This window comes from Typopeltis vanoorti, chromosome 3, assembly GCF_054136105.1.
Source record: "Typopeltis vanoorti isolate ZY-2024b chromosome 3, IOZ_Tvanoo_1.0, whole genome shotgun sequence".
Taxonomy (NCBI): domain Eukaryota; kingdom Metazoa; phylum Arthropoda; class Arachnida; order Uropygi; family Thelyphonidae; genus Typopeltis; species Typopeltis vanoorti.
The window spans coordinates 152,134,332-152,158,905 of record NC_143551.1 but is presented as its reverse complement, the minus strand read 5'-3'; the positions used below and the strand labels follow the sequence as shown (position 1 = coordinate 152,158,905).

The 24,574-nt window shown below is 37.1% G+C and overlaps 1 protein-coding gene across 7 annotated transcripts in view; it reads left to right on the top strand.

Annotated features, from left to right (window-relative positions):
- The first annotated feature begins 1,210 nt into the window (after window positions 1-1,210).
- The window catches only part of LOC150108661 (DNA-binding protein SMUBP-2-like), a 240,629-nt gene continuing 217,265 nt past the window's right edge, over window positions 1,211-24,574 (top strand). For 2 of the 7 annotated variants that reach the window (XM_090390907.1, XM_090390913.1), the window contains exons 1-2: window positions 1,249-1,344; window positions 17,217-17,800. In XM_090390907.1, coding sequence (XP_090247033.1) covers window positions 17,714-17,800 — 87 coding nt within the window. In that variant the 5' untranslated portion in view covers window positions 1,249-1,344; window positions 17,217-17,713. The other 5 variants (XM_090390909.1, XM_090390911.1, XM_090390912.1 and 2 more) reach the window with 5 other exon arrangements.

Genomic DNA, 24,574 nt, shown 5'->3' with positions numbered 1-24,574 from the left:
TTGCTGATGCATTTCTTTATCACTAACAACTGATCCACTAGGTTTGTAACAACAGCCCACTATGTAATTGATCTTGTTAGGCTGCACCCCATGCCAGATGGCTTCAAACTCAATGCCACATGAAATAATGTTAGTAGTACTACTACAATCCTTGGTCTCAGCTCTATCTAGATTCAAATCATCCGATATCATTAGCAGCTCGCCCTCTTGTCTCATATTCTTCCTAAAAATAGTGCACCCTTTACACTCGATAGAAGTTAGTAGGTCTGATTCTGATAGCCAGGTGTCACTAATGCCTACAAAATGAGGTCCCAACCTATTGACTAATGTAACAAACTCTATCCCTTTGTTTCTGATACTCCTAGCATTCGTGAACAGACATAATGATCTATCTGCATGTTCTTTTATATACTCTTGTCTGCAGTCTGCACTAAATAGTTGGACAACTTGCAGATCTCTATACTTCTCTCATGCCTTATACATGTAGAGATCTTTACAAACGTTTGATGTGTCTGAACCGGACGATTACAAAGTCGAAATTGTTCTCTCCTCGTCAACATTTCCATAACAAAGCGCATTCTCGTCGTTAACACAGTTATATAACATTGTCGCTCTTACATTCACATACTCACTGTTCGCCCCTTAATAATTTTGTTTCCCTGTCTCTCTGTGTTAGGTCTCATACCAGTTATTAGTTTTTCTAACTCCTGATACCAAACGCATTCAGATGTAGGCCGTCCCTCTTATACAAATCCAATCTTCCCTGGAACTCACTCCACACGTCCAAACACTTGCATCCATTCCTTCTACACAGCTTGCGCTTCGAATCGTTTGCCATCATAGCCCGTCTTCTTAATTCATTTTTATTATATCGACTCATTTTGGAGACGCATAAGCAAACTTGTTTTTGAAGATGAGATTCACAATCATTTGTCATTTGCTATTTGGCGCCAAACAGATCAAGTTGGCTCCCTATCATTTAACAGAGTTGCTGTATGCATATTTCTGTATGTATTCTTACATGAATAAACAACGATGATGATGTGGAAGAAGCTTCTAGGAAACTGATATCGCAAGGATTTCTTGCAATAATGTACTGTATATTAAAAACTTTAGGCAGAGTTTGTAGTTTTTTTTTTTTTTTCTTTCCCTAGAAGCATGGAGATTTCTAAATCTCTCCTTCCTGAAATTATTGAAATTGCCAAGATAGATTTTTTTCAAACTTGATTATATAAATTAAAAAAAAGTTTAAAATGTTTCAAAGACAAAATCCCCCTTTCGCTCTCCCTCCCTTTTCTTTTAAAAGGCTCTATTGAACAACATTAAAATTTTAAAACTATAGAGGTTAGTAAATATCATAATTATATTCGTAACTGCATGTCGTCGCAAATTAAAGAATTATTGTAATTGATCAGTGTTGCACCAGTGTGGACTGTATCTCTTCAGTCCTATAAACCAAACTAGAAGATATTGTAAATTCTGTAGTTTGCAGAAAATGTAAATATTCAGAAAAATAAACGTAATGCTAATTATCAAACGCTTTATGAAATAGGCACTTTTTTGATAAGTTAAGCCCATCGTTAAGAAGATAGTGTATATTTTAAATTAAACTTATTCTTGCTTATGTCATTTCGTGCATATAAGATATATGGAAGAATAAAGTAATGTGAATAAGAATATGAACTATTTTCCCTTATGGTATTTGAATTTTCTTTGTTTGCCGGCACATAAACGTTTTTTTCAAAATTCTTTACATTTACGATTAAAAGTAATACTTAGGAGTGAAAAATATTACAGAAGAAATATTACAAGCGAAATTTTTAGAAATAGACCCTCACTGAAGTTGCAACCCAAGGTAACCGCAACTTATGAACTGGCAGAAGTGACAATTTTTAATACTAATTTGAAGTTAGTTCAATAGAAGATGGACTGGACCAGGAGAAATATTTTAGAAAAATATAAGCTAACGATAATATAACCGGGAAATTATTATTATAGTATTGTTTTTTTAGGAACAGCCATATAATTATCTATTAAAAAGTTCTAAATTAACACTATACATTAAAGTATTAATTATATAAATATCAATTTATACCTTTTCTTCTGGCACTTTTCTTGGTGTAATAGATAATTTATTTGGAATGATTTTTAGTATTTTGAGATAATAATGTGGTTTTATTATGTCATGCGAAAGTATAAATTGACAAGTGTTAAAAAATTTTATGCTACTCAAACTTATGATTGCCAGGATATATATATATATATATAGTTATAAGTTGAGACTGGATACTTATAATTTTACCATTGTCAAATTAAAATCATAGTGACCAAGGAATGTCATGTTTTGTCATGAAGGACTAGAAAATTGAAAGGAAAACTGAATTGATGTACTTTTCAAGTATCTTGAGGAAATGTCCAACATGGCTATTTCTTCACTTCAATAACGACTGTAATATTAGAGGTGCTGGAATAAGATAGTATTTTACTTCTACAACTACCATGATTGTCAGAATAACATGTTGATTACTACAGTCTACTTTCATTTATTGCAGTTTCAGTAATAATTAATATTCACCCATAAGTTCATGAGTTAGCAGTCATAATTAGAGGGTTGCGTGCACTTAAGTATGTGAAGAAATTGATGAAATTTTGACTGTCTACATACCATTATGCAATATTATAATTATTTGAATAGCAGAGAGGGAGACTTTATGGATTTATTAGGATTTTCGGAGCTGAAAAATTTCCTAATATTTGAGTAAGTCTTAAAAAGCAACACCTAACAAGGAAGAAAGACAAAATTATTTTATTGAGAATAGAACAATTTGTCCTATTTATTATTATTATTACCCAAGACCCTATGGAGTCAAAGACTCATCTGGGAGGTCCTTTTATCATACACTCAGCTCATCATACCATGCTTTAAACATACTCAAATTCTCTGCAGACAGAGAATTTGAGTATGTCTATCATATCGCCCCTCTTCCTCCTGTTCACCAGACTACAAGTTGCATCTTCTCAATCTTTCCTCATACTCGAGATTCCAGAGGTTAGAAACTACCTTAGTCAGTCACCTCTGGACTCTTTCCAACATCTCTTTGTCCTTTTGAAAACCAGGTGACCAAATCTGGGCACAATAGTCCATGTGTGGCCTAATCAAAGCCTTATACAATGGAACAAGAATCTTCCTACTTCTACAAGTCAGTGTCCTCCACATCATTCCTAGAAGCTTTTGTGTTGTCTTCAAAATTTTGGCTATATGTCCCCTAAATTTCAAATCCTTATCCACTATCATCCCCAGATCTCTTCTTTCCTCCACCTCTGACAATATATATCCTCACCAAGCATAAATTCTACATCCCATCTTTAAATTTAAATTCAATTAAAATTTTTATGCAACACATCCTGTGCAGAGATAAATACAGTGGTAAATAGCAGTTATTTGTGGATAAACAGAAATTGAATTACTGTGGGAAAACTGGTCAACACAGAAAAACCTGTCCTTCTGTCTCACTGAAAACAAGTTACATCCCAAAGTGCTATGTGGAGTTTGTAACTATTTGTTCTTAATTATACTTTTGCTTAATAATCAGTATAAAAGCAAAAATAAGGCTATATTAATTTAATAGCACAAAAATATTAGGTGCATATTTGACATCTGTATATTTTTGCACTGTCTGTCCATTATCTACAACAATCAGAGAAAAAAGTAACAGCTGAAGAAACATACATAAAATCTGTGGTACATTGTGCATGAAAAGCAACATGAGTCCAACAGGAGTGAATTTGATGGATGAAAGGACTTATGTGTGTGTGTGTGTGTGTGTATATATATTTTTTTTTTATGTTGAGCCCATGCATGAGGGTTGCTTGGTTGATCAACCTATAGTACATTAGTACCACATATGGGTAGTGGGTTGGGAAAGAAGAAACTTGTTTAAATTTTGATTTAATATATTAAATAATAAATACTAATAATATATAGGATTGATGCAAGGGAAATGTTTCAGCACTTTGCTAGAGGAAGAGGGGGAAAAACAGGTCATCCCTGGACGTTGAATAAAGGTGTGAGGACTAGATTTTTTGCTCGGAGAGTTGCGAATGAATAGAATGGGTTTGCCAGAGTCAAGTTTGAGTGCTTTGTCTGTTAATGGGTTTAAGGAGAGGTATGACAGATTGTGTGGATAGTTTGGATCTCCCGCGATGAGTCTCGGACTGCATGGAGGTGCCTGTACAATAATAGTAATAATTTCTAATCGAACAGCACAATGCTCCATTTTCTTCCAGTTCCACTGCAGAGCAGTGGCTTAGCTAGTGGGTGTGGAGGAGGTGGTCCGCCCCTGGTGACACTTTGAACCGTTTTGAACTTTTGCAGTTAATTCTAAAATACAGTCTTGAGAACTCAGTTCCAAATATTGTAATACTACTGCGAATTTCCTCACAATTACTGTAAGTGTTGCTAGTTGTGAGAGGAGTTTTTCTAAATAAAATTTGATTAAAAATTACCTACATTACTATGAAATCGACTTCTCCAATATCAACGATGATTTTGCTAACAGAAAAGCAAGAAAAATAACATTTTAGAATGTTGAAATTAAAGTTTTACTTCAAAACTAATTTAAGGTTATTTTCAGTGAGTAATTAATAAGGTGTTAATCCTCATGAGTGTGACATCATGAGAAGCTTGAGTGTAGTTGGAATGGTGAAGAATAAACTGATGAATACGCAAATGGTATATGAATTATTAAGAAAACTTAATAAGGCAGATGACATTGGTGATACTTCATCGAGTCCTGCTGCAGGAAATGTTTCATTGAGTTAAGGGTAGCCTTAATTAAGTGAATCAGATTGCTCTTAACTCAATTGATTTCAGGGCAACCTACTACCTACTTACCTATTTAATGAGTCTAGAAACAGAATCAATCCCAAAGGTGAGGAAACAGGATAAATTTATTCAACTTCACAAATGAGGTGATAAGACAGTGACTTTGAATTAGTGTCTGCCAGTTGGAGAGATTGGTGAGAACTGGGATCCACAATTGGGTTAATAACAGCTTGATATAGTGAGCAGCATTGTGAAAGGATGATTGTGTATACATTAGTTCAGACTTATTAAGTGCATGTAGGATGTCTGTAAGTGAAGTATTTGATATGAATAGATTTGAAGCCTGTCCAACTGGATCATGTAGAATAAAGAGATGACTATACAAAAAAAGAAAAAAAAAAAACATGGAAGAAACTTATTATATCTGTATACAAATGCCTGGAGTATTAGAAACAAAAGAGTTGAGTTTATAGCATTTGGGCCTCAAATCGTAGGCATTAGTGAGATGTGGTTCTCTAAGACAGATGTACTAACTCATATTGAGTATAAAAGGTACAATATTTTTAGGATCTATAGAAAGATAGAGGAGGGTTGTTGCTAATGATATCTGATGATTTGAGTCCAATTAGGGTAAGAAGTAATGATTGTAATATCAGTAACAATTTTCCATGTAGCAGTGAGTGTTAAGCTATCAATTTTGTCTAACCAATTTGATCTTGTTCGACTTTACAAGTTGAACAAGAACACATTGTTAGACTTTAGACTTGTCAGACTTTACAAGTCTAACAAGATCACATACATGATGGATCAGTTGCTGATGACAATGAAATTATTATTATTATTATTAACCTCTGATCTACATGGAGTCAGACACTCATCATGGGAGGTACACAATATCACACACAATGCTCATCCAACCATGCCTTAAACTGGTTCAGTGTCTCCACATTCACAACACACTCAGGCAATGCATTCTACTCCCAACCACTCTCCATGTAAAGAACCTGCTTCTCACATTCTCCTTATACAGTTTTCAGAGATGGCCTCTTGTTCTCCTCTCCCCTCCCATGTTATGAAAAAATCTCTTTCATGTCAACCTTACAACCCCTGACTAGCTTATATGTCTCAATCATATCCCCCACCCCCTCCTATTCACAAGGCTTTGCAGTTTACATTCTCTCAATCTGTCCTTGCACTCCACATTCCAAAGACCACTGATCACCTTGGTGAATCTTTCTCTGGGCATATCCTCGTCACTATGAAAACCCAGTGACCAAATCTGTGCAGCGATCCATATGAGGCCTGATCAACACCTTATACAGTGGCATCATAACCTCTTTATTTCTGCATGTCAGGGTCTTCAGCATCATTGCCATTATCTGATGTGACTTCTTCACAACTTGTGCTATGTGGCCCCTGAATTTCAGGTCCTTGTTCACCACTCCCAAGTCATTCCTCTTCTACCTCCTTCCTATAAAAAGTCCCCACCAAGTGTATACTTTGCATCCCATCATTGCTTGCCAAATTTCACAACCTTACACTTTGCAACACTGAACAATTTCACTTACCTGCCCATTCGTGCAATCTGTTCAAGTCCTCCTGTAAGGCCATAACATCTGCTTGATTTCATTGCTCTCCCCAATTTAGCATCATCTGCAAATAGCTGCACATTACCAGATAAATCCCAATATCTGGTAAGATATTGGGATTTATCTGGTAATTATCATTAAGGCTTTAACCTTTAAGGCCCACAACCTTCCAAGCATGCTTGGATTTCGTAACCGAAATACGAGGATAGAATGGTCACTCCTATGCCTCAAGGTATTCTTGGTTGTATCCCTGTGTGTTCACAGGGCCGGTTTGCCTGCTTGCGGGATGAAAAATACCAGATAAACTGGCGGAAAAAACCCTACTGCCCACGCCCAAGACCGGCTAACTTGGCTATGGCTAAGGAAGATCCTTCAGCTCCTCACGTCTCCGACAGGAATCAAGCCTAGGACACTCCTTCCCCAGGCATATGGTTGCGAAGCGCAAAGCCACTAGGCTAACCGTGCGGACTCTTTCGAGATACTGCATCCCTATATACAACTTTCTGATACCTATTTAATAGCCTGTCAGTGATCCAACTCAGAATTCTGTTATTCACTCCCATCTGTTTCAGTTTATTTAACAGTTTGTCATGTGGCAGTCTATCAAAAGATTTTGCAAAATCTAAGTATAATATTGTATATGCATCTCCCTTGTCCAAGACATCTGTCACCTTGTTATAGTGTTATGTTATAACCACACTGATAACCACAGAGATTACTGCTGGTATCAATTCATTTCTGTATTCTACTTCTCACCAATCTCTCTAGTACCTTCACCACAACTCCAAATATACAGATGGGCCTATAATTTGTAGCCACAGTCTTATCACCACCTGTATGCAATGGAACAGTTTTACCTTCTTTCCACTCTCTCTTGGAATCTGTGCTGTTGTAAGACTAAACAGGCATGCCGATGCTATTGCCAATCCCTTGGACACATTCCTTTTAGATGTATGGTGATATGTCATCAAATCCTATTGCCTATTGACATCAAGGCTATTTATTTCCTCAAAGATCTCCTGCTCACTCACAGTTAAGCCATCCTCTCCTACGGCCTCTACACTTAAGTTTCTCATTATTTCATCCTGATGAGGATGAAACACTCTTATAAATCGATCACTGAATAGCTCCACAATGTCTTCTGTGGCAGTTACTATTTTACCATTTTGATCCATTAACATCTTCACCACAACTCCAAATATACAGATGGGCCTATAATTTGTAGCCACAGTCTTATCACCACCTGTATGCAATGGAACAGTTTTACCTTCTTTCCACTCTCTTGGAATCTGTGCTGTTGTAAGACTAAACAGGTATGCCGATGCTATTGCCAATCCCCTGGAACATACCCTTTAGATGTATGGTGATATGTCATCGAATCCTATTGACATCAAGGCATTTATTTCCTCAAAGATCTCCTGCTTACTCACAGTTAAGCCATCCTCTTCTATGTCCTCTACACTTAAGTTTCTCATTATTTCATCCTGATGAGGATGAAACACTCTTATAAATCGATCACTGAATACCTCCACAATGTCTTCTGCAGCAGTTACTATTTTAGCATTTTGATCCATTAACATCTTACCATAACCATTCTTCCTTCTACTTCCCCGTATATCTAACAACACTCTGTAGGGTTTTTTCTTCGCCTGATTTGCTAATTTCTACTCATATTGCACTTTTGTTTTCCTTACAAACTGAGTCGCTCTTCTCGCTTGTTCTTTATACTTTTCATATAAATGGTTATTACTGTTATTCATCTTGTACTGCCTCCTCTTTCTTCTTCTTCCATATTTCATACTTAAGCCCCTCATTCATTCATTTTACACCTACCTTATTCAACCTTTTGACCTTTGGGATGCATTCACACATTGATGCTGTTATGTATTTCTTTGTCAGTTCCCAAGCAGCATTTATTTCCTTAGTGCTCAACTCTTCATTCATGCTATAGCACTGCACTGCCAAATCAACCTGATGGGTGCTAGATGAATAATCATTGTGAATGACTTTAAATTCTTTGAGCATTGATTGGGTAATGGAAAAAATCTCATGAGAAAAATAAAACTGAGTTTATTGAGCTATTGTGAGACAGTCCTTAAGCAGCACATGGAAAGGAACTTGAGGTCAAAGAGTGGGAAACCTGATTATAGTGTCAGGGGAAGTTTTATTTAAACACACGACTAGTCTGCCTCCAGTTGGTGACAGTGATTATACTGCACTGACCTGAAAAGTGTCAAAGCATGTGATGTTTCATTCAGAAAAAAAGTTTTATGCCAGATTACAAATTATATTATGAAATTATAACCAGTTCAGGAGAGTATCAGGTTCAATCTCATAGTATCTGTTGACAGATGGAAATGAAATTAGCAGTGCATGGGAAGTATTAAATACAAACATGATGTAATATCAAAATGTGTCCTAGACCTTGAAGATTAAATGGGGCAAGAGTGAAATGGATGTGTAATCTTATTAAGCAAGAGATTCTGAAGAAAAAGAGGATGTGGAAGGAATACTGTGTGCATAAGGATGATGCAAGTTATGAAATTTATAAGGCAGGGTAAAAGAGATATAAGTATTATATGGAAAGCTGTCTATGAAAGGAAACTGCCTCTGCAAACTGAAGACTCCCCAAAAGAATTCTGTCATTAAGTCATTATTACAAGTTAAAGAAAGAATGAACTCTACTGGTTGACAGATGCAGAAGAGATTGTTCAACTAATGCGTTCCCAATTTGCTAAACTAGCTTTTTAATGCTAGTAACTTTGTGTATGCAGTATGGAGCTCGATGCTACTTCTACACTGGATGAAGAAACTGGTAGGTGAGGAGGAGATACTCGAAACATTGCATAAACTGAATAAAAGTTCAGAATTAGGGGCTGATGGGATATCAGCATGGATACTAATTGTGTTCAGCTGAACTGACTGTGCCTTTGACCAGATGTATAATTTGAGTCTCAGAACAGGGAAGATTCCACAGGAGTGGAAAGAAAGTGTGATAATCTGATTTCATAAAGATGGTGCAAAGGCTGATGTATCCATCTATTCACCTATCAGTATCTGTGGAGTGGTAGTGAAAATTTTTAAAAAGTTGGTTAGGGATTGCATACAGAAATCGATTGACAGAGAATCTAACTTTTGCAATGAACAGCATGGGTTTACTAAGGGAAGATCAGATTTAAGCAACTTATGTTCTGTAATAATATTGCGATTTAGTTAGACAAGGGGAATGGATACATCATGATACTTTTGTAAAGACTTTTGACAACACATAACATGAAAGACTGTTTCATAAATTGGAGAATATGGGATTGGATTATAGAATGTTAGCATGGATAAGAGGATGACTGACTAACAGCTATCAAAAAGTGGTATATGAGGATGCTAGTATGCAAAAATCTAAGGTAACCATTAGTGTAACACATGGATCAGTCCTTGGTCCATTGGTATTCAATCTGACTTGATGGGAGACATGCAGCTATTTGCTGATGATGCAAAGATGGAATGATCAGGAATGCAATTGACATGTGGTGCTTCAGAATGATTTGAATAAGCTGGAATTGTAGCCATGTGATAATGACTTTTCAGTTCAATATTAGTAAATGTAAAGTTGTGTAATTTTATGTAATGACATATTATATTTGATAGTTTTAAGCTAGAAGGAAGTGATTAAGCTAAGGGTGTTAGTTTTGGTAGAGAAGATATTAAAGTTTTAAGGGTCATATAGCAAAGATTGCAATTGTGATTCAGAGAATAATTGCCGTTCTGAAATGAACATTGACATGTAAGCTAAGTGAAGCATTTTGACAGGTATAAAAAAAGTGGTATATTGGAAAGACTTTTAATGGAATTATATTGATCAAGTGCATATAATAAACAACTAAGTTATACCAACTAGTTTCACCAACTAAGGCTGTTGGCATTTTCAGGGTACATAACTGATGTAAGGCACTAAAAAGTAAAAAACTGTTACAAACTATAATCAACCGATTCCAATTATATTAAACAAAGAACAGAGTGCGTACAATACATTCATAGAGCATGCATGATCTCACTTGTTGTTATTCAGGAACGTTCTATAGTTGGCACTATGATTCAGTTCTGGCGAGTTGAAGGATCTGATAAAGGTCTTCCAGATCACGGGCAAGATTAGTCCTTGGTTCCTGTTAAGGTTTTGTATACAGCGGGCAACTGTTGTGGCCTCCTTAAAAATTCGGGAGCAGAAGTCCTTCTCCATGTAAGGGATTGTGCTTCTATCCCACTCTATGGTATGGTTCGTTCTTGAGAAATGAAAAGCTAACCCCGATTTTTCTTCTCTGTTATTATCGACGTCACCTATGTGTTCTTTTTGCCTAATTTCAAGGCTCCTTGAAGTTTGGCCGATGTAATTCAAGCCGCACGAGCAGGATATGTTATAAACTCCAGCATATTTGGAGAAAGGATGGCTATCTTTTGGAGATCTTAAGAATTGTCTAATCGTTTCTGCGGGTTTCAAGGCCACTCTTATTTTATGTGGTCTAAGGAGTCTAGCAATCTTATTGAAAACTGTCCCTAAGTATGGAATGACGATGGTAGAAATATAACATACATCATCTTGTTGTCTTTGTCGGGGTTCAGAGAAAAGTATCTTGTGGACGAGTCTTCGAGGAAATCCATTCATGGCAAGGTTGGTGGATATCAGGGATAGTTCTTCCTAGAGGTCTTGTTGATCTGTTGTAAGGAGAGAGACATGGTTCTTCAACATGTGTACAATACTAAGTTTTTGTGAAATGTGGTGGCAGGAAGTGAAATGTAAATAACGTCCTGTATTGGTAGGTTTGCGGTAAACTGAGATGTTGATACCACCATTCGGACGCTTCTTAATTAAAGTGTCCAGAAATGATAATTGGTTATCTTTTCCAAGTTCTAGAGTGAATTTGATTGTGTGGTGTAGAGAGTTGATTTTGTTAAGAAAGTTGAACAGGTCCTTTTTTGTGTGATTCCAAACGATACAGATATCGTCCACGTATCTCCACCATACTGTGGGTTTAGGGTCTGTTTGAGTTAAGATTTTACTTTCAAAATCCTCCATAAAGAGATCAGCATAAGATGGAGAGAAGGGGGGGCTACCCATTGCAAGGCCAGTCAATTGCTGATATATGGTTTTATTCCATAAGAAAAAGTTTGATGTTAAACAATGACGGAACAGAGAAGTAATGTCTTGTTGGAGCAAACTTCCTAAAATGTTGATGACTTCCTCCACAGGGATATTAGTGAATAAAGATTTAACATCCAGGTTGGCGAGTAAATCCGTATTCAAGATAGAGATGTTGTTCAGTTTCTCAACAAAATGTTGCGAATTTCATATATAATTATCCAAATTATGGATGTGTGGTTTGAGTAGGTCTGCCAGATGTTTAGATAACAGATAAGTTGGCGAATTGATTCCATCCACAGTCGGGCGTAGTGGTATTCCATTTTTGTGTACCTTAGCTCCATATAGTCTTGGCGTTAGTGGATGCATGGATTTCAATCTACGTTTTAAGTCAATAGATCAGTTCACCATATGACATATTAAATCGTTGGTATCATTGTGGTTCTTTAGTGTTGGGTCTGTGACTAGGACACGGTAGGTTGATGTATCTGACAATAAGCTGTTAATCTTATCTTCGTAATCACTGGCGTTTAAAATCACTGTTGAATTTCCCTTGTCTGCCTTCAATATGATAATGTCTTTCTTTTTCTTCAAGCGATGCAATGTTCTTTTTTCCAGAGTAGTGATGTTTTTGTTAGGAGATAAGATTAACAGCTTATTGTCGGATACATCAACCTACCATGTCCTAGTCAAAGACCCAACACTAAAGAACCACAATGATACCAACGATTTAATATGTCATATGGTGAACTGATCTATAGACTTAAAACGTAGATTGAAATCCATGCATCCACTAACACCAAGACTATATGGCGCTCCTAAGGTACACAAAAATGGAATACCACTACGCCCGATTGTGGATTGAATCAATTCGCCAACTTATCTGTTATCTAAACACCTGGCAGGCCTACTCAAACTACGCATCCATAATTCGGATACTTATATACGAAATTCGCAACATTTCGTTGAGAAACTGAACAACATCTCTATCTTCAATACGGATTTACTTGCCAGCCTGGATGTTAAATCTCTATTCACTAACATCCCTGTGGAGGAAGTCATCAACATTTTAGGAAGTTTGCTCCCACAAGACATTACTTCTCTGTTCCATCATCGTTTAACATCAAACTTTTTCTTACGGAATAAAACCATATATCAGTAATTGAGTGGTCTTGCAATGGGTAGTCCCCTTCTCTCCATCTTGTGCTGATCTCTTTATGGAGGATTTTGAAAGTAAAGTCTTAACTCAAACAGACCCTAAATCCAGAGTATTATTATTGTTGTTGTTCCGAGCAACTCCAAGGAGTCGACAGACTCATTGAGGGAGGCCCTAACATCATGTCAAGAACAACTATTCGACATTGACACAGTATCTATCATACCTTGCCTTGAACTCATTCATGGTCGTAGCACCCACAACAGACTCTGGAAGCTTATTCCACTCATTCACCACTCTCCAAGTAAAAAACCTAGCTCTAACTCCCTTGTCAACCACACTCTTGCCCAGCTTCCATGCATGGCCCCTAGTCCTCCCACCACCAGTCATATTTTCAAAAATATCTTCTGGATCAATCTTTTAGAAACCCTTCAGTAATTTGAATGTCTCAATCATATCACCCCCTCCTTCGCCTATCGTCCAATCTGTGCAACCCACAAATCTTCAACCTATTCTCATAAGGTTCATTCCACAGACCTTCTATCATCTTGGTCACTCGTCTCTGGATCCTCTCCACTTCCTCCCCATCACGAAGAAACCTTGGTGCCCATAACTGGGCACAGTAGTCCAGATGGGGTCTTATCAAGGCTTGATACAGAGGAACAACAACTTGTTTGTCTCTGCATGTTAAAGTATTTTTCAGAAGCCAAATGATTTGATGAGCAGATTTAGTCACTTTTGCAATGTGCCCCATCCACCAACACTCCCAAATCCCTGACCTCATCAATCTCCTGGAGTACGGTTCCACCAATGCGATATACTGCTGCTATTCTTTTCACCCCAAAATGCATAACCTTACACTTTGCCACATTAAATTGACATCCATTTTTCCTAGTTCAGTCCTCCAAACTATCCAAATCATCCTGTAAAATTTTGACATCCTGTGCACTCACAATTGCTCTACCCAACTTTGCATCATCAGCAAACAAGTGAACACTTCCTCTCAAATCCTTTCCTATATCATTCATGAACAAATTGAAAAGCAGTGGTCCAAGAACAGAGCCCTGCGGCACACCACTAGTCACAAGCCGTCTTTTAGACTCCACTCCCGCATAAACCACTCTCTGGTATCTCTCCTTCAACCACCCTCCTATCCATCTCACCAGCCCTGTATCTATCCCCATCTGCTCCAGTTTACTGATTAGGGTTCCATGTGGTAACCTGTCAAAGGCCTTGACAAGGTCCAGTAGTATCACTGTAAACCCATTACCCCTATCCAGTTCAGCCGTCACTGTGTTATAAAACGTGAGCAAGTTACTGAGGCATGATCTACCCTTCACAAAACCATGTTGTCCCCCATACAATATCCCATTTTCATCTATCTAATCCTGTATTCTTTTCTTGACTAATTTCTCTAAGACCTTGACAATGATTCCTGATATGCTAATCGGTTGTTAATTTACAACAGCAGTCTTGGAACCACCTTTATGCAGTGGAACTATTTTCCCCTCTTTCCACCCCCTCGGGACTAATCCGGACCCAAGACTCAAATTAAACAAAATGGTCAAGGGTACTGACAATTCTTTAGCTGCTTCTCGTACGACACGAGCTGGTATACCATCCAATCCCACGGATGTATTGACATTGAGGTTATGCAATAGACTACTCACCTCCACTTCATTCACCACAATTCCTGTATAATCTACAGTGATATAGTCTACACTGTATAGTTTACAGTGATATATACTTGCAAAGTGCTCACTCAGTAACTCAACTATATCAACTGATTCAGTTACCTCCCTACCATCGGCATTCTTTAAAATCATTCTGCCATGTACATTTTTCCTTTTACTTGCTACATATCTAAAAAAGCTGTTTAGGATTCTCTTTAGCCTGCATGGCCAATGTTCTTTCGTAATCCTTTTTTGCTTTTCTTACCATACTCGTTACTCTTCTTGCCTGCACTTTATACCGTTCATGTGCCTACCGGTCACCTTTCTCCTTAAATTCCCTCCATAGTTGTTTCTTTTTTTGCAGCTCAAGCTTAATGGTGTTATTCATCCATTTAACCCCTACTTGATTAATTATTCGGACTCTAGGTATACAGTCAGCCATTGCTTCATGCAAACACTTTAACTGCCTCCCATGCACTATCAACTTCTAGTGCTTGCAGTCGTACATGCCATGGCACTGAACCAATCAAACTCCTAAGCTTGTCATACTTTCCAGCCCGATAATTCCATATGTACCCTGTCTTAATTGAAAATTCCACACCTTTAGCCACCTCCCAAGTCAAAACCCTATGATCACTCTCACCAATTGGTGGCAATGTGGTCATATTTGTTACAGCCAAATCCTCAGATGTAATTACTAGGTCAAGCAGTCTCTGACCCCTAGTATTTTCCATTACATGCTGTCACAGATAGTTATCCCTTAATAACCGCATAAAATCCAATTCCTTCCTCCCGTGTATCCTCTCCTCACTCTAATCAATGCGACCATTGTTGAAATATCCCATTATAATTACCCTCCTTCCACTCATTTCTTCTATTTGCTTGTGCATACTGTCACCACCATCTTTTCCATCACCTGGTCTATAGCAGCAACCAATTGTATATTTAGTTCTGCTAGCCACAATCTCACACCAAATGGCCTCAAATGTGCTCTTTTCTCTATCCTGCAATTCAACTTCTATTCTCCTTGGCTGTAGCTCATCAGCTATCATCAAAAATACTCCTCACCCATTTTATTCTCCCTGTCATTCCTGAACACACTATACCCATCACATTCAGTCCCACTAGCTATATCATCTACAGTCAGCCATGATTCACTAATACCAATAACCTGTGGTCTGGAAGTGCCAACCATGGCCAAAAACTCTTCCTTCTTGTTCCTAATACTCCTAGCATTAGTGTACTGAATTTAATACCCCCATTAGCCCCAGCCCTACCTTGATGCCTTATATTAACTATCCCACTCTGATTTGTTGTCCTTATTCGCTCGGGCGTATTTATTCATTCATACATTCAACTGCTTCCCTAAGGACTGTATATCTACCCCCCCCCCGTTAATAAATCTAGTTTCCCTGAATTTGCACATCCATTACATTCAGCAACACTTTCTCAAGTCTCCTTATACCATAACCATTCAAATGCAAGCCATCCATCTTATATAGATCCTTTCGCCCATTGAACTCACTCCACACATCCACAAATTCCACACCACTCGTCATACATAACCCACGCATAAAGTCATTCGCAATTATGGCCCTCCTTTTAAACATTTCACTGTCATACCGTGGCAAAAGACTAATCATTCTAACTCTCTCACTCTTTTCTTTTGCTACCTCAAACAATTCATTCAGGTCTTCTATCATTTCCATTTTAACTCCTTTCAAATCATTCGTACCTGCCACAACAATCATTTCTTTCACCTTTTCCTTTTGCAATATGGTGGAGATACGTGGACGATATCTTTATTGTTTGGAACCACACAAAAAAGGACCTGTTCGACTTTCTTAACAAAATCAACTCTCTACATCACACCATCAGATTCACTCTAGAACTTGAAAAAGATAACCAATTTTCATTTCTGGACATTTTAATTAAGAAGCTTCTGAATGGTGGTATCAACCTCGCAGTTTACCGCAAACCTACCAATACAGGACGTTATTTACATTTCACTTCCTGCCACCACATTTCTCAGAAACTTAGTATTGTACACATGTTGAAGAACCATGCCTCTCTCCTTACAACAGATCAACAAGACCTCTAGGAAGAACTATCCCTGATATCCACCAACCTTGCCATGAATGGATTTCCTCGAAGACTCGTCCACAAGATACTTTTCTCTGAACCCCGACAAAGACAACAAGATGATGTATGTTATATTTCTACCATCGTCATTCCATACTTAGGGACAGTTTTCAATAAGATTGCTAGACTCCTTAGACCACATAAAATAAGAGTGGCCTTGAAACCCGCAGAAACGATTAGACAATTGTTAAGATCTCCAAAAGATAGCCATCCTTTCCCGAAATATGCTGGAGTTTATAACATACCCTGCTCGTGCCTGCTTGAATTACATCGGCCAAACTTCAAGGAGCCTTGAAATTAGGCAAAAAGAACACATAGGTGACGTCAATAATAACAGAGAAGAAAAATTGGGGTTAGCTTTTCATTTCTCAAGAACGAACTACCAGAGAGTGGGATAGAAGCACAATCCCTTACATGGAGGAGGACTTCTGCTCCCGAATTTTTAAGGAGGCCACAACAGTTGCCCGCTGTATACAAAACCTTAAGAGGAACCTAGAACTAATCTTGCCCGTGATCTGGAAGACCCTTATCAGATCCTTCAACTCGCCAGAACTGAATTATAGTGCCAACTATAGAACGTTCCTAAATAACAACAAGTGAGATCATGCATGCTCTTTGAATGTATTTTATGCACTCTGTTCTTTGTTTAATATAATTGGAATCGGTTGATTATAGTTTGTAACAGTTTTTTACTTTTTAGTGCCTTACATCAGTTATGTACCCTGAAGATGCCAACAGCCTTAGTTGGTGAAACTAGTTGGTATAACTTAGTTGCTTATTATATGCACTTGATCAATATGATCCCATTAAAAGTCTTTCCAGAGCTTATTGGTCAAGAAAATTAAACGTTTTTTAACATGAAAAGTGGTATATTGATTGGGGAAGATCATTCTGCAAGATTTAAAGCTCTATCAAGTATACAGTCCTACCTGTGCTGTTGTTTGCAGATCTGGTCTCCTGTTTTTTGAGGCAATGTAGATATAGTGGAAGAGCAGGAGCAGGTGTAAAGTGTTAAAGATGATATCAGACTGCGGAATGTAGATCCCAAGAACAGATTGAGAATTTGTGGAATGCAGACATTAACAAACAGGAGCAAGGGAGAGATAGATAATGTGATAGAAACCTACAAACTGCTGAAAACATCATACCAGATAACTAGATGGAATTTTTGTTTTATTGAGGAAGGGTGGAGCGAAAATGAGAGCATCTATCAAAGTTGAGAATGCAGCCAAAAAAAGGATGAGAGCTAGATTTTTCTCTCATAAAGCATTTGTGATTGGAATGGTAAATACAATTATAATTAAAATTTTATTAATTATTATTAATTAAAATTTCTTATTATTATTAATTATAAAATTTCTTATTATTATTAATTATAAAATTTCTTTATTATTATTAATTAAAATTAATTATTAATAAAATTATTATTTTGTATTAATAAACATCTTTTTTATAAAATAGCCCATTTGGTGTTGTTAATACTGTTCAACACCTAAGATTAATGATATTGGGAACAGTTTGGGAATATGCAGTTGTTTACAGAAGAATCAAAGTTGGGTAGAACTAGGAGCAGTAGAGCAGTCTATTCAAATCCTTACAAAAAGATTTGAATAGACTATAAGTGGGTATGCATGCAATTGGAGTAAGATTTTATAATTTGGTAGCAAGGATGGAATGTATAATATACAGTTGGTGGGAAAACTTTGAATGAGATTTAAGAGAAGAGAATCTTATAGTGGTTGTAGAACAGTTTAGGAGCGACATTGTTAAAATTGCGAGGACATTACTGCAGATTATGGTATTAATGAGATGTATTTTATTTATTTTATGTTATATTTCATACCTCCAAGGATTCCAAAGACTCATCGAGGGAGGGCACCTACTCTTAATGTCCATCACTTAATCCACCAACTACACCGAACCACCACTCCAATCATTATTTACACCAATGCCATCTATTGCACTACCACCACCACTAGTATTTTTTTTTTTGTTTGTAAATGTCTGTACACAATTGTGTATGCATTTTCAAGGCCAATTTGTCTGTATGCAAGATGATAGATCTGAGTTTCCAGGAGGAAAAACCCTGCTATCTCCGTATGAGATTGGCTAACTCGCTTTCTAGTGAAAAAAAAAAAAAAAATCACATTATGATTCCTCCCATCATGATGAGAATCGAACTTAGGCCTTTTTCAGTTGAAGGGCACAAATGATCTAGACAAAGTCTGGGTTGGAATGTAGTAAGTTAAAAGTAAAAAGCAGGCACCTGGAATAATTTGAAAGCTTCCAACAATGTCAACATACTACATTCTGACCCAAGCGTTGTCTAGATCACTTAGTTATAAATTTATCATGACATAACGTTACTCTCAGAAGATTTTGAAAAGAGTAGGAATAAAGAGATTATTATTCCCTTTTGTAAGACATTCATCAGACCATATATAGATTACTGTGCAAAGTCATCTGCTTTCAAGAGGATGAGAATATATTAGAGGTCAACGAAGAGAGTCCAGAGGAAATTTGCTAAGGAGGTGTTAGATCTGTGGAGTGTTGGATGTGATGACAGATTGAAGGAATGCCATTTGCAGAGTGTTATGAATAGGAGGTAGATGGGTGATATGATTGACACATAAGTTGTCAAGAGGCTATTAAATATTGAAGCGATTTTTCATGTAATGGAAGAGACAGAGGGTAGAACATGAAACAATGAAACAATGCTGAAACCTGTATAAGGAATGTGTGAAGGGTATGAGCAGCAGGTTCTTTGCATGAAAAGTGGTAGGTAAGTTGAATACATTGTCCAGTGTGATGGATGCTGAAATGGTGAATGAATTTAAGGCATTATTCAGTATGCTTTGTGTATTAAGAGATCTCTGCTGGTGAGTCTGACATCATGGTGTTGTAATAATATGAATCTCCCTTAAACCCACACATTTTTTCACTTTATATGAGGGTAGAACAGTGATTGAGGCATTAGATATGAGGAGTAAGCAAGCAAAAGAGTTGTTTAGTAGTAGTAGATTGAGTTGATAACAAAGAGAATTTGAGAATGGATATGAGTTGGTTGATAACAAAGAGAATTTTAGAATGGATATGATGAGGTTGTTGAGGAGAGGAAAACATAACAGTAGTAGGTAAGGTAGTCAGCATTGTGCCCAGTTATGATAGTGATAAGTTGAGATGGTGAGCAACGATCATTAATGGTATGCTAGCAGAGCTGTGTGACGAAAAAGGAGTGCATTTTGTGAACATGTGGGATGAATTTGATGGATGGATGGATGAATGGAACTACATAAGAGAGATGAACTGAATTTAAATGGTTTTGGTGTGAGTCAGCTGGAGAGAGTGTTGCTGGAAGGAAGAGTAATGACAGCAAATGTAAGATCTGAAGAAGTAAGAGGTGGAAGAGCAGAAAAGTAAGGTAAGACTGCTTGTGAATGGCAGAGAAGTGGGTAGTGTGATTGAAGATTGCAGAAACACACATGACAGACAAGGAAATGGGTTGACAAGGAGACACTGAATGAGAAGTGTGGATGCTGGATTCAGAATTGAATGTGTGAGTAGAAAAAACTGAGATGGCCTGAAATGTTGGGGGAGAGGAATTGAATCTGGAGAGGGCTGTAGGATTTGTGGTATTAAGAATGTCCACAAAAAGGTATAGAGGAGTCGCATCTGAGAAGTGGTGTTAGTAATATAACATCACCTGTTATATAACCAGAAATGAGCTATTATGTTTGTATATGAATTCCAGAAGTATCCAAAATAAAAGGGATAAACTTGTTGCACTGATTGAGTTCATTCTTGCTGTATCCGAAGGATCTGTTTTGGAGTCTTTGCTGTTTTAACGTACATTAACATATATTAACTTGTATGTTAATCATCATCATACGTATCAAGGATTTAGGCCTAGTATGGCCTGTTCCGGCCTTAGAAGTCATCGTTGAATCGTTTAAGAGGACATCCTGGTTTTCTTTTTCCTAATGGCTTGTACTTTAAGGCTTGTTTTGGTAATCTTTCTGTTTTCATTCTTTGAACGTGTTCCATCCGCTTATGTTTATATTTTTTAATTTTTTCAATTACTTGTATGTTAATGATATTGAGAAAGATTTGATTGGTGATATGCAGTTATTTGCAGATGCTGCAACATTGGAATGAACTATGAAGAGTAGAGTAGATGTTGTAGCTTTGCAAAAGGACTTGAATAGACAAGTGTATGGTTATCTGAATAGAGGTTGCCAGTTCAATGTTGCAGTGTGTAAGGTTTTAAAATTCAAAATGAAAAGGTGGGAATATCATTGAGAAGGTGGAGGGGATAAGGAATCTAGAGATGATGGTGGACAAGGCCTAAAATTTCGGGGACACAGGACTCCAGAAATCCATTACCGCTTGCTGTAGGTGTGTTATCAGAGAGTGATTACTGAATTTTCAGCCTCTTTCTAAATACTTTCAAACCATATTATTTTATTTGCATAATATCTTGACGAGCAGAGAAAAACAAGTTATTGTACCTCTGTACCGAGCCCTGATAAGACCTCATCTCGACTACTGTGCCCAGATTTGGTCACCTCGGTTCCTTCTTGATGGGGAGGAGTTGAGAGGATCCAGAGGCGAGTGACTAAGATGATAGCAGGTCTATGGAATGAACCATATGAGAACAGGTTGAAGATTTGTGGGTTGCAGAAACTAGTTGATAGGCAAAAAAGGGGAGATATGATTGAGACATTCAAATTGCTAAAAGGATTCTATAGGATTAATTCAGATGATATTTTTGAGATCAGGACTGATGGTGGGAGAACCAGGGGACACCCATGGAAGCTGGGCAAGAGCGTGGTTAGCAGGGGTGTTAGAGCTGGGTTCTTTACTTTTAGAGTGGTAAATGAGTGGAATAAGCTGCCAGAGTCTGTTGTGGGTGCTATGACAGTGAGCGAGTTCAAGGCAAGGTATGATAGATACTGTGAGAATGTTGAACAGCTGTGTGAACATGATGTTTAGGGCCTCCCTCGATGAGTCTAAGGACTCCTGGAGTAGCCCGTGGTAATAATAATAATAATAATAATTGTCACATTTTTCATTTTAAAACATCATCTCATTCACAGTCAAGTTATTTGATTATGGGTAGTCACCAACTAATTTATAAAGTTTTATTTGCAACCAGGAGATGGTCCCTTCTTCTTTATCAACAACTGGTCAAACAGAATTGGTCAGGTCAAGTGGATCAAAGCTCTTCCATTTCCTTCTATCCTCCCAAATTCTTTCTTCAAGAATACTGTTCCAGTTCAAGTTTATTTTTTCCAAATGTTATCTTGTCTCTTCACATTTTCCATGGTCTTAATCTTTGTTTCTTATCCTCAATTTTATTTTCATACATCCTTTTTCATATTATTATTTGGTAACCTCCATGAAGTCAACAGACTCATCATGGGAGGCTCACTCAATCAGCAACATGTCTGTCATAATGAGCTTTGAAGTTATTTACACTATCTGCACTCACAACACACTCAGTCAATGCATTCCATTCACTAATAACTCTCCACTTACAAAATCTACTCCTCACACCCTTCTTCACCACATCTTTATACAACTTTCAGTGCTGGCCTCTCATTCTTCCTATCTTAACATCCATTAATCTGATAGAATCTCTTAACTAACTTGAAGGTCTCTATCATATCCCCTCTTTTTCTCCTATCCACCAACAGCTGTAATCCACATTTTCTCAAACGCTTTTCATAACCAACACTTCAGAATCCTAATATCGCTTTGGTTATGTGTCTTTGGACCCTCCCTAGTGTTTCAACATCACAATGGAAACTAGGTGACCATATCTGAGCACAATAGTCCATACGTCCATTATTTGTCTGAACCATTTCAAGGGAGAGTTCACAAGCATTTATTTAATATGTTCTAGTCCCAAACCATTCCTAATGGCTGCATCTTATTCTGTCTTACCTTGTTTTTGCTAACATTGTCCTTAAAACTTTCATTTTTTGCTTATATTTTATTTTTGTCTGTTTTTGTTAGTGTCCATGTCTTTGCTGCATAAGATGAAATGGATAAACAGTAAAGTAACTTCCGGTAATTAAAAGATTGCACTTCAGTGGGACCTCACTATCTCAAAGTAGACTACTTACACTGTTAAAAAAAGGTTTTGGCCAAGTGGAATCTTCCTCATTATCTCCTGATCGAAAAATTCATCACTTGATTGTATTATTATTATTATTATTATTAAGAGAGCCCTCCAGAGAGTCAGAGACTCATTGAGGGAGGACACATTTACTACACATACCAGCTATCATACTTATTCTTGAATTTATTCACACTGCTTGCACTCACAATATCAAATGGCAATCCATTCCAATCATGCACCACCCTCTGAGAGAAAAATCTAGCCCTCACACCCTTCTTGGCAGTCTTCATTCTTAGCTTCCAAGGATGCCCTCTTGTCCTTTCCCCACCCTCCATAAATTGAAAAATTCCATCAATTGAAATTCTGTATGACTCTTTCAGAAGTTTGTAAGTCTCTGACAAACTAATTCCCTCTTTCATATCACCCCTCTTTCTCCTGTTTACTAGTGTCTACAGTCTAGAAATTCTCAATCTGTCTTCATAATCAGTATTCCACAATCCTGATATCATTTTTAACACTCTCCTTTGTACTCTCTCCAATATATCAGAATCACAACGGAAACCAGGAGACCAGACCTGCGCACAATAGTCCAAGTGAGGTCTTATCAGGGCCTAGTAAAGAGGCAAAATAACATCCTTATCTCTACATGTGAACGTTCATCTCAGCATTGCAATTATCTTTTGAGTTGTATTTGCAATCTTCGCTACATGGCCCCTAAACTTCAACTTCCTATCTATTAACACTCCAAGATCCCTAGCCTCATCAGTTTCTTCTAGTCTAATCCCACCAATATAATATAACATTGGATATCTAATCATGCCGAAGTGAATGACTTTACATTTACTGACATTGAACTGACACCCATTTTCCCATGCCTACAATTCCAGCCTATTCAAATCATTCTGCAAAGACTGCATATCAGCAACATTTCTGATTACCCTACCTATCTTTGCATCATCAGCAAATAACTGTATTGTTAACATCTGACCTCCATGGAGTCAGAGACTCATCGTGGAATTGTATGCGTCCCAAATATTTTGAGTTTTCACACTCTTTAAGACTTGACCATTGAGTCTGACACTGTTAATGTGTATATTTTCTCTATTATTTAAAACCATGCTTTCACTCTACCAAAAGTTAGATTGGCTTTTTTTTGAAAGGTGAGGTTATTTTGATGTCAAGAATTCTTAAAATTTTATTTTGTATAACTTGCAATCATCACCATTCTTCTTATGAAAATTCAAAAAAAAAAATTGATTTTAAAAGATTGATTGTCATTTCTTTCACTGACAACTGTAATACAAAATAAGACAAATTTATATTATTTTTATTTATATGACTCTTTAACCTTTAAGCATGGCTCAACAGTAATATAGTATTGGCATGAGTTTGTTTCACAATTTGTAACTTGTTAGTTTAGTGTAATTATATACTTGAACATTTTATCTAATGAAAAGGCTTTTTAATACTGTGACTTAAAAATGCAATTATCTCTTGCATTTTGCAAGATAATTGCATTTTACAAACAGAGTCCAGTGGATAGGAGGAAGAGGAAATATGATTTGAGACACCTGACTAGATTAATATAGATGATTATTGTTATTACCAGATTATTGCTGATTAATGTGGATGAGGTTTCATAGAATGGGGAAAGACAGGAAGAGTATACAAAGGATCATCCCTGGAAGCTGCATAAGGAAGGAGTGAGGGTGGAATAGGTGTTTTTGCATGGAGAGTAATAAGTGATTGGGATGCATTGTCTGAGAGTTGTGATGAGACAGTAAATGCATTTAAAGCATGTTATCATGAGGTGTGTGTGTGTGAGAGAGAGAGAGTAGGACCTTATTATTAACATCTGACCTTCATGGAGTTAAGGGTCTCATCACAGGAGGTCTATGCTCTCTCTCATGCAAAAATATCATCAGATCATGCCT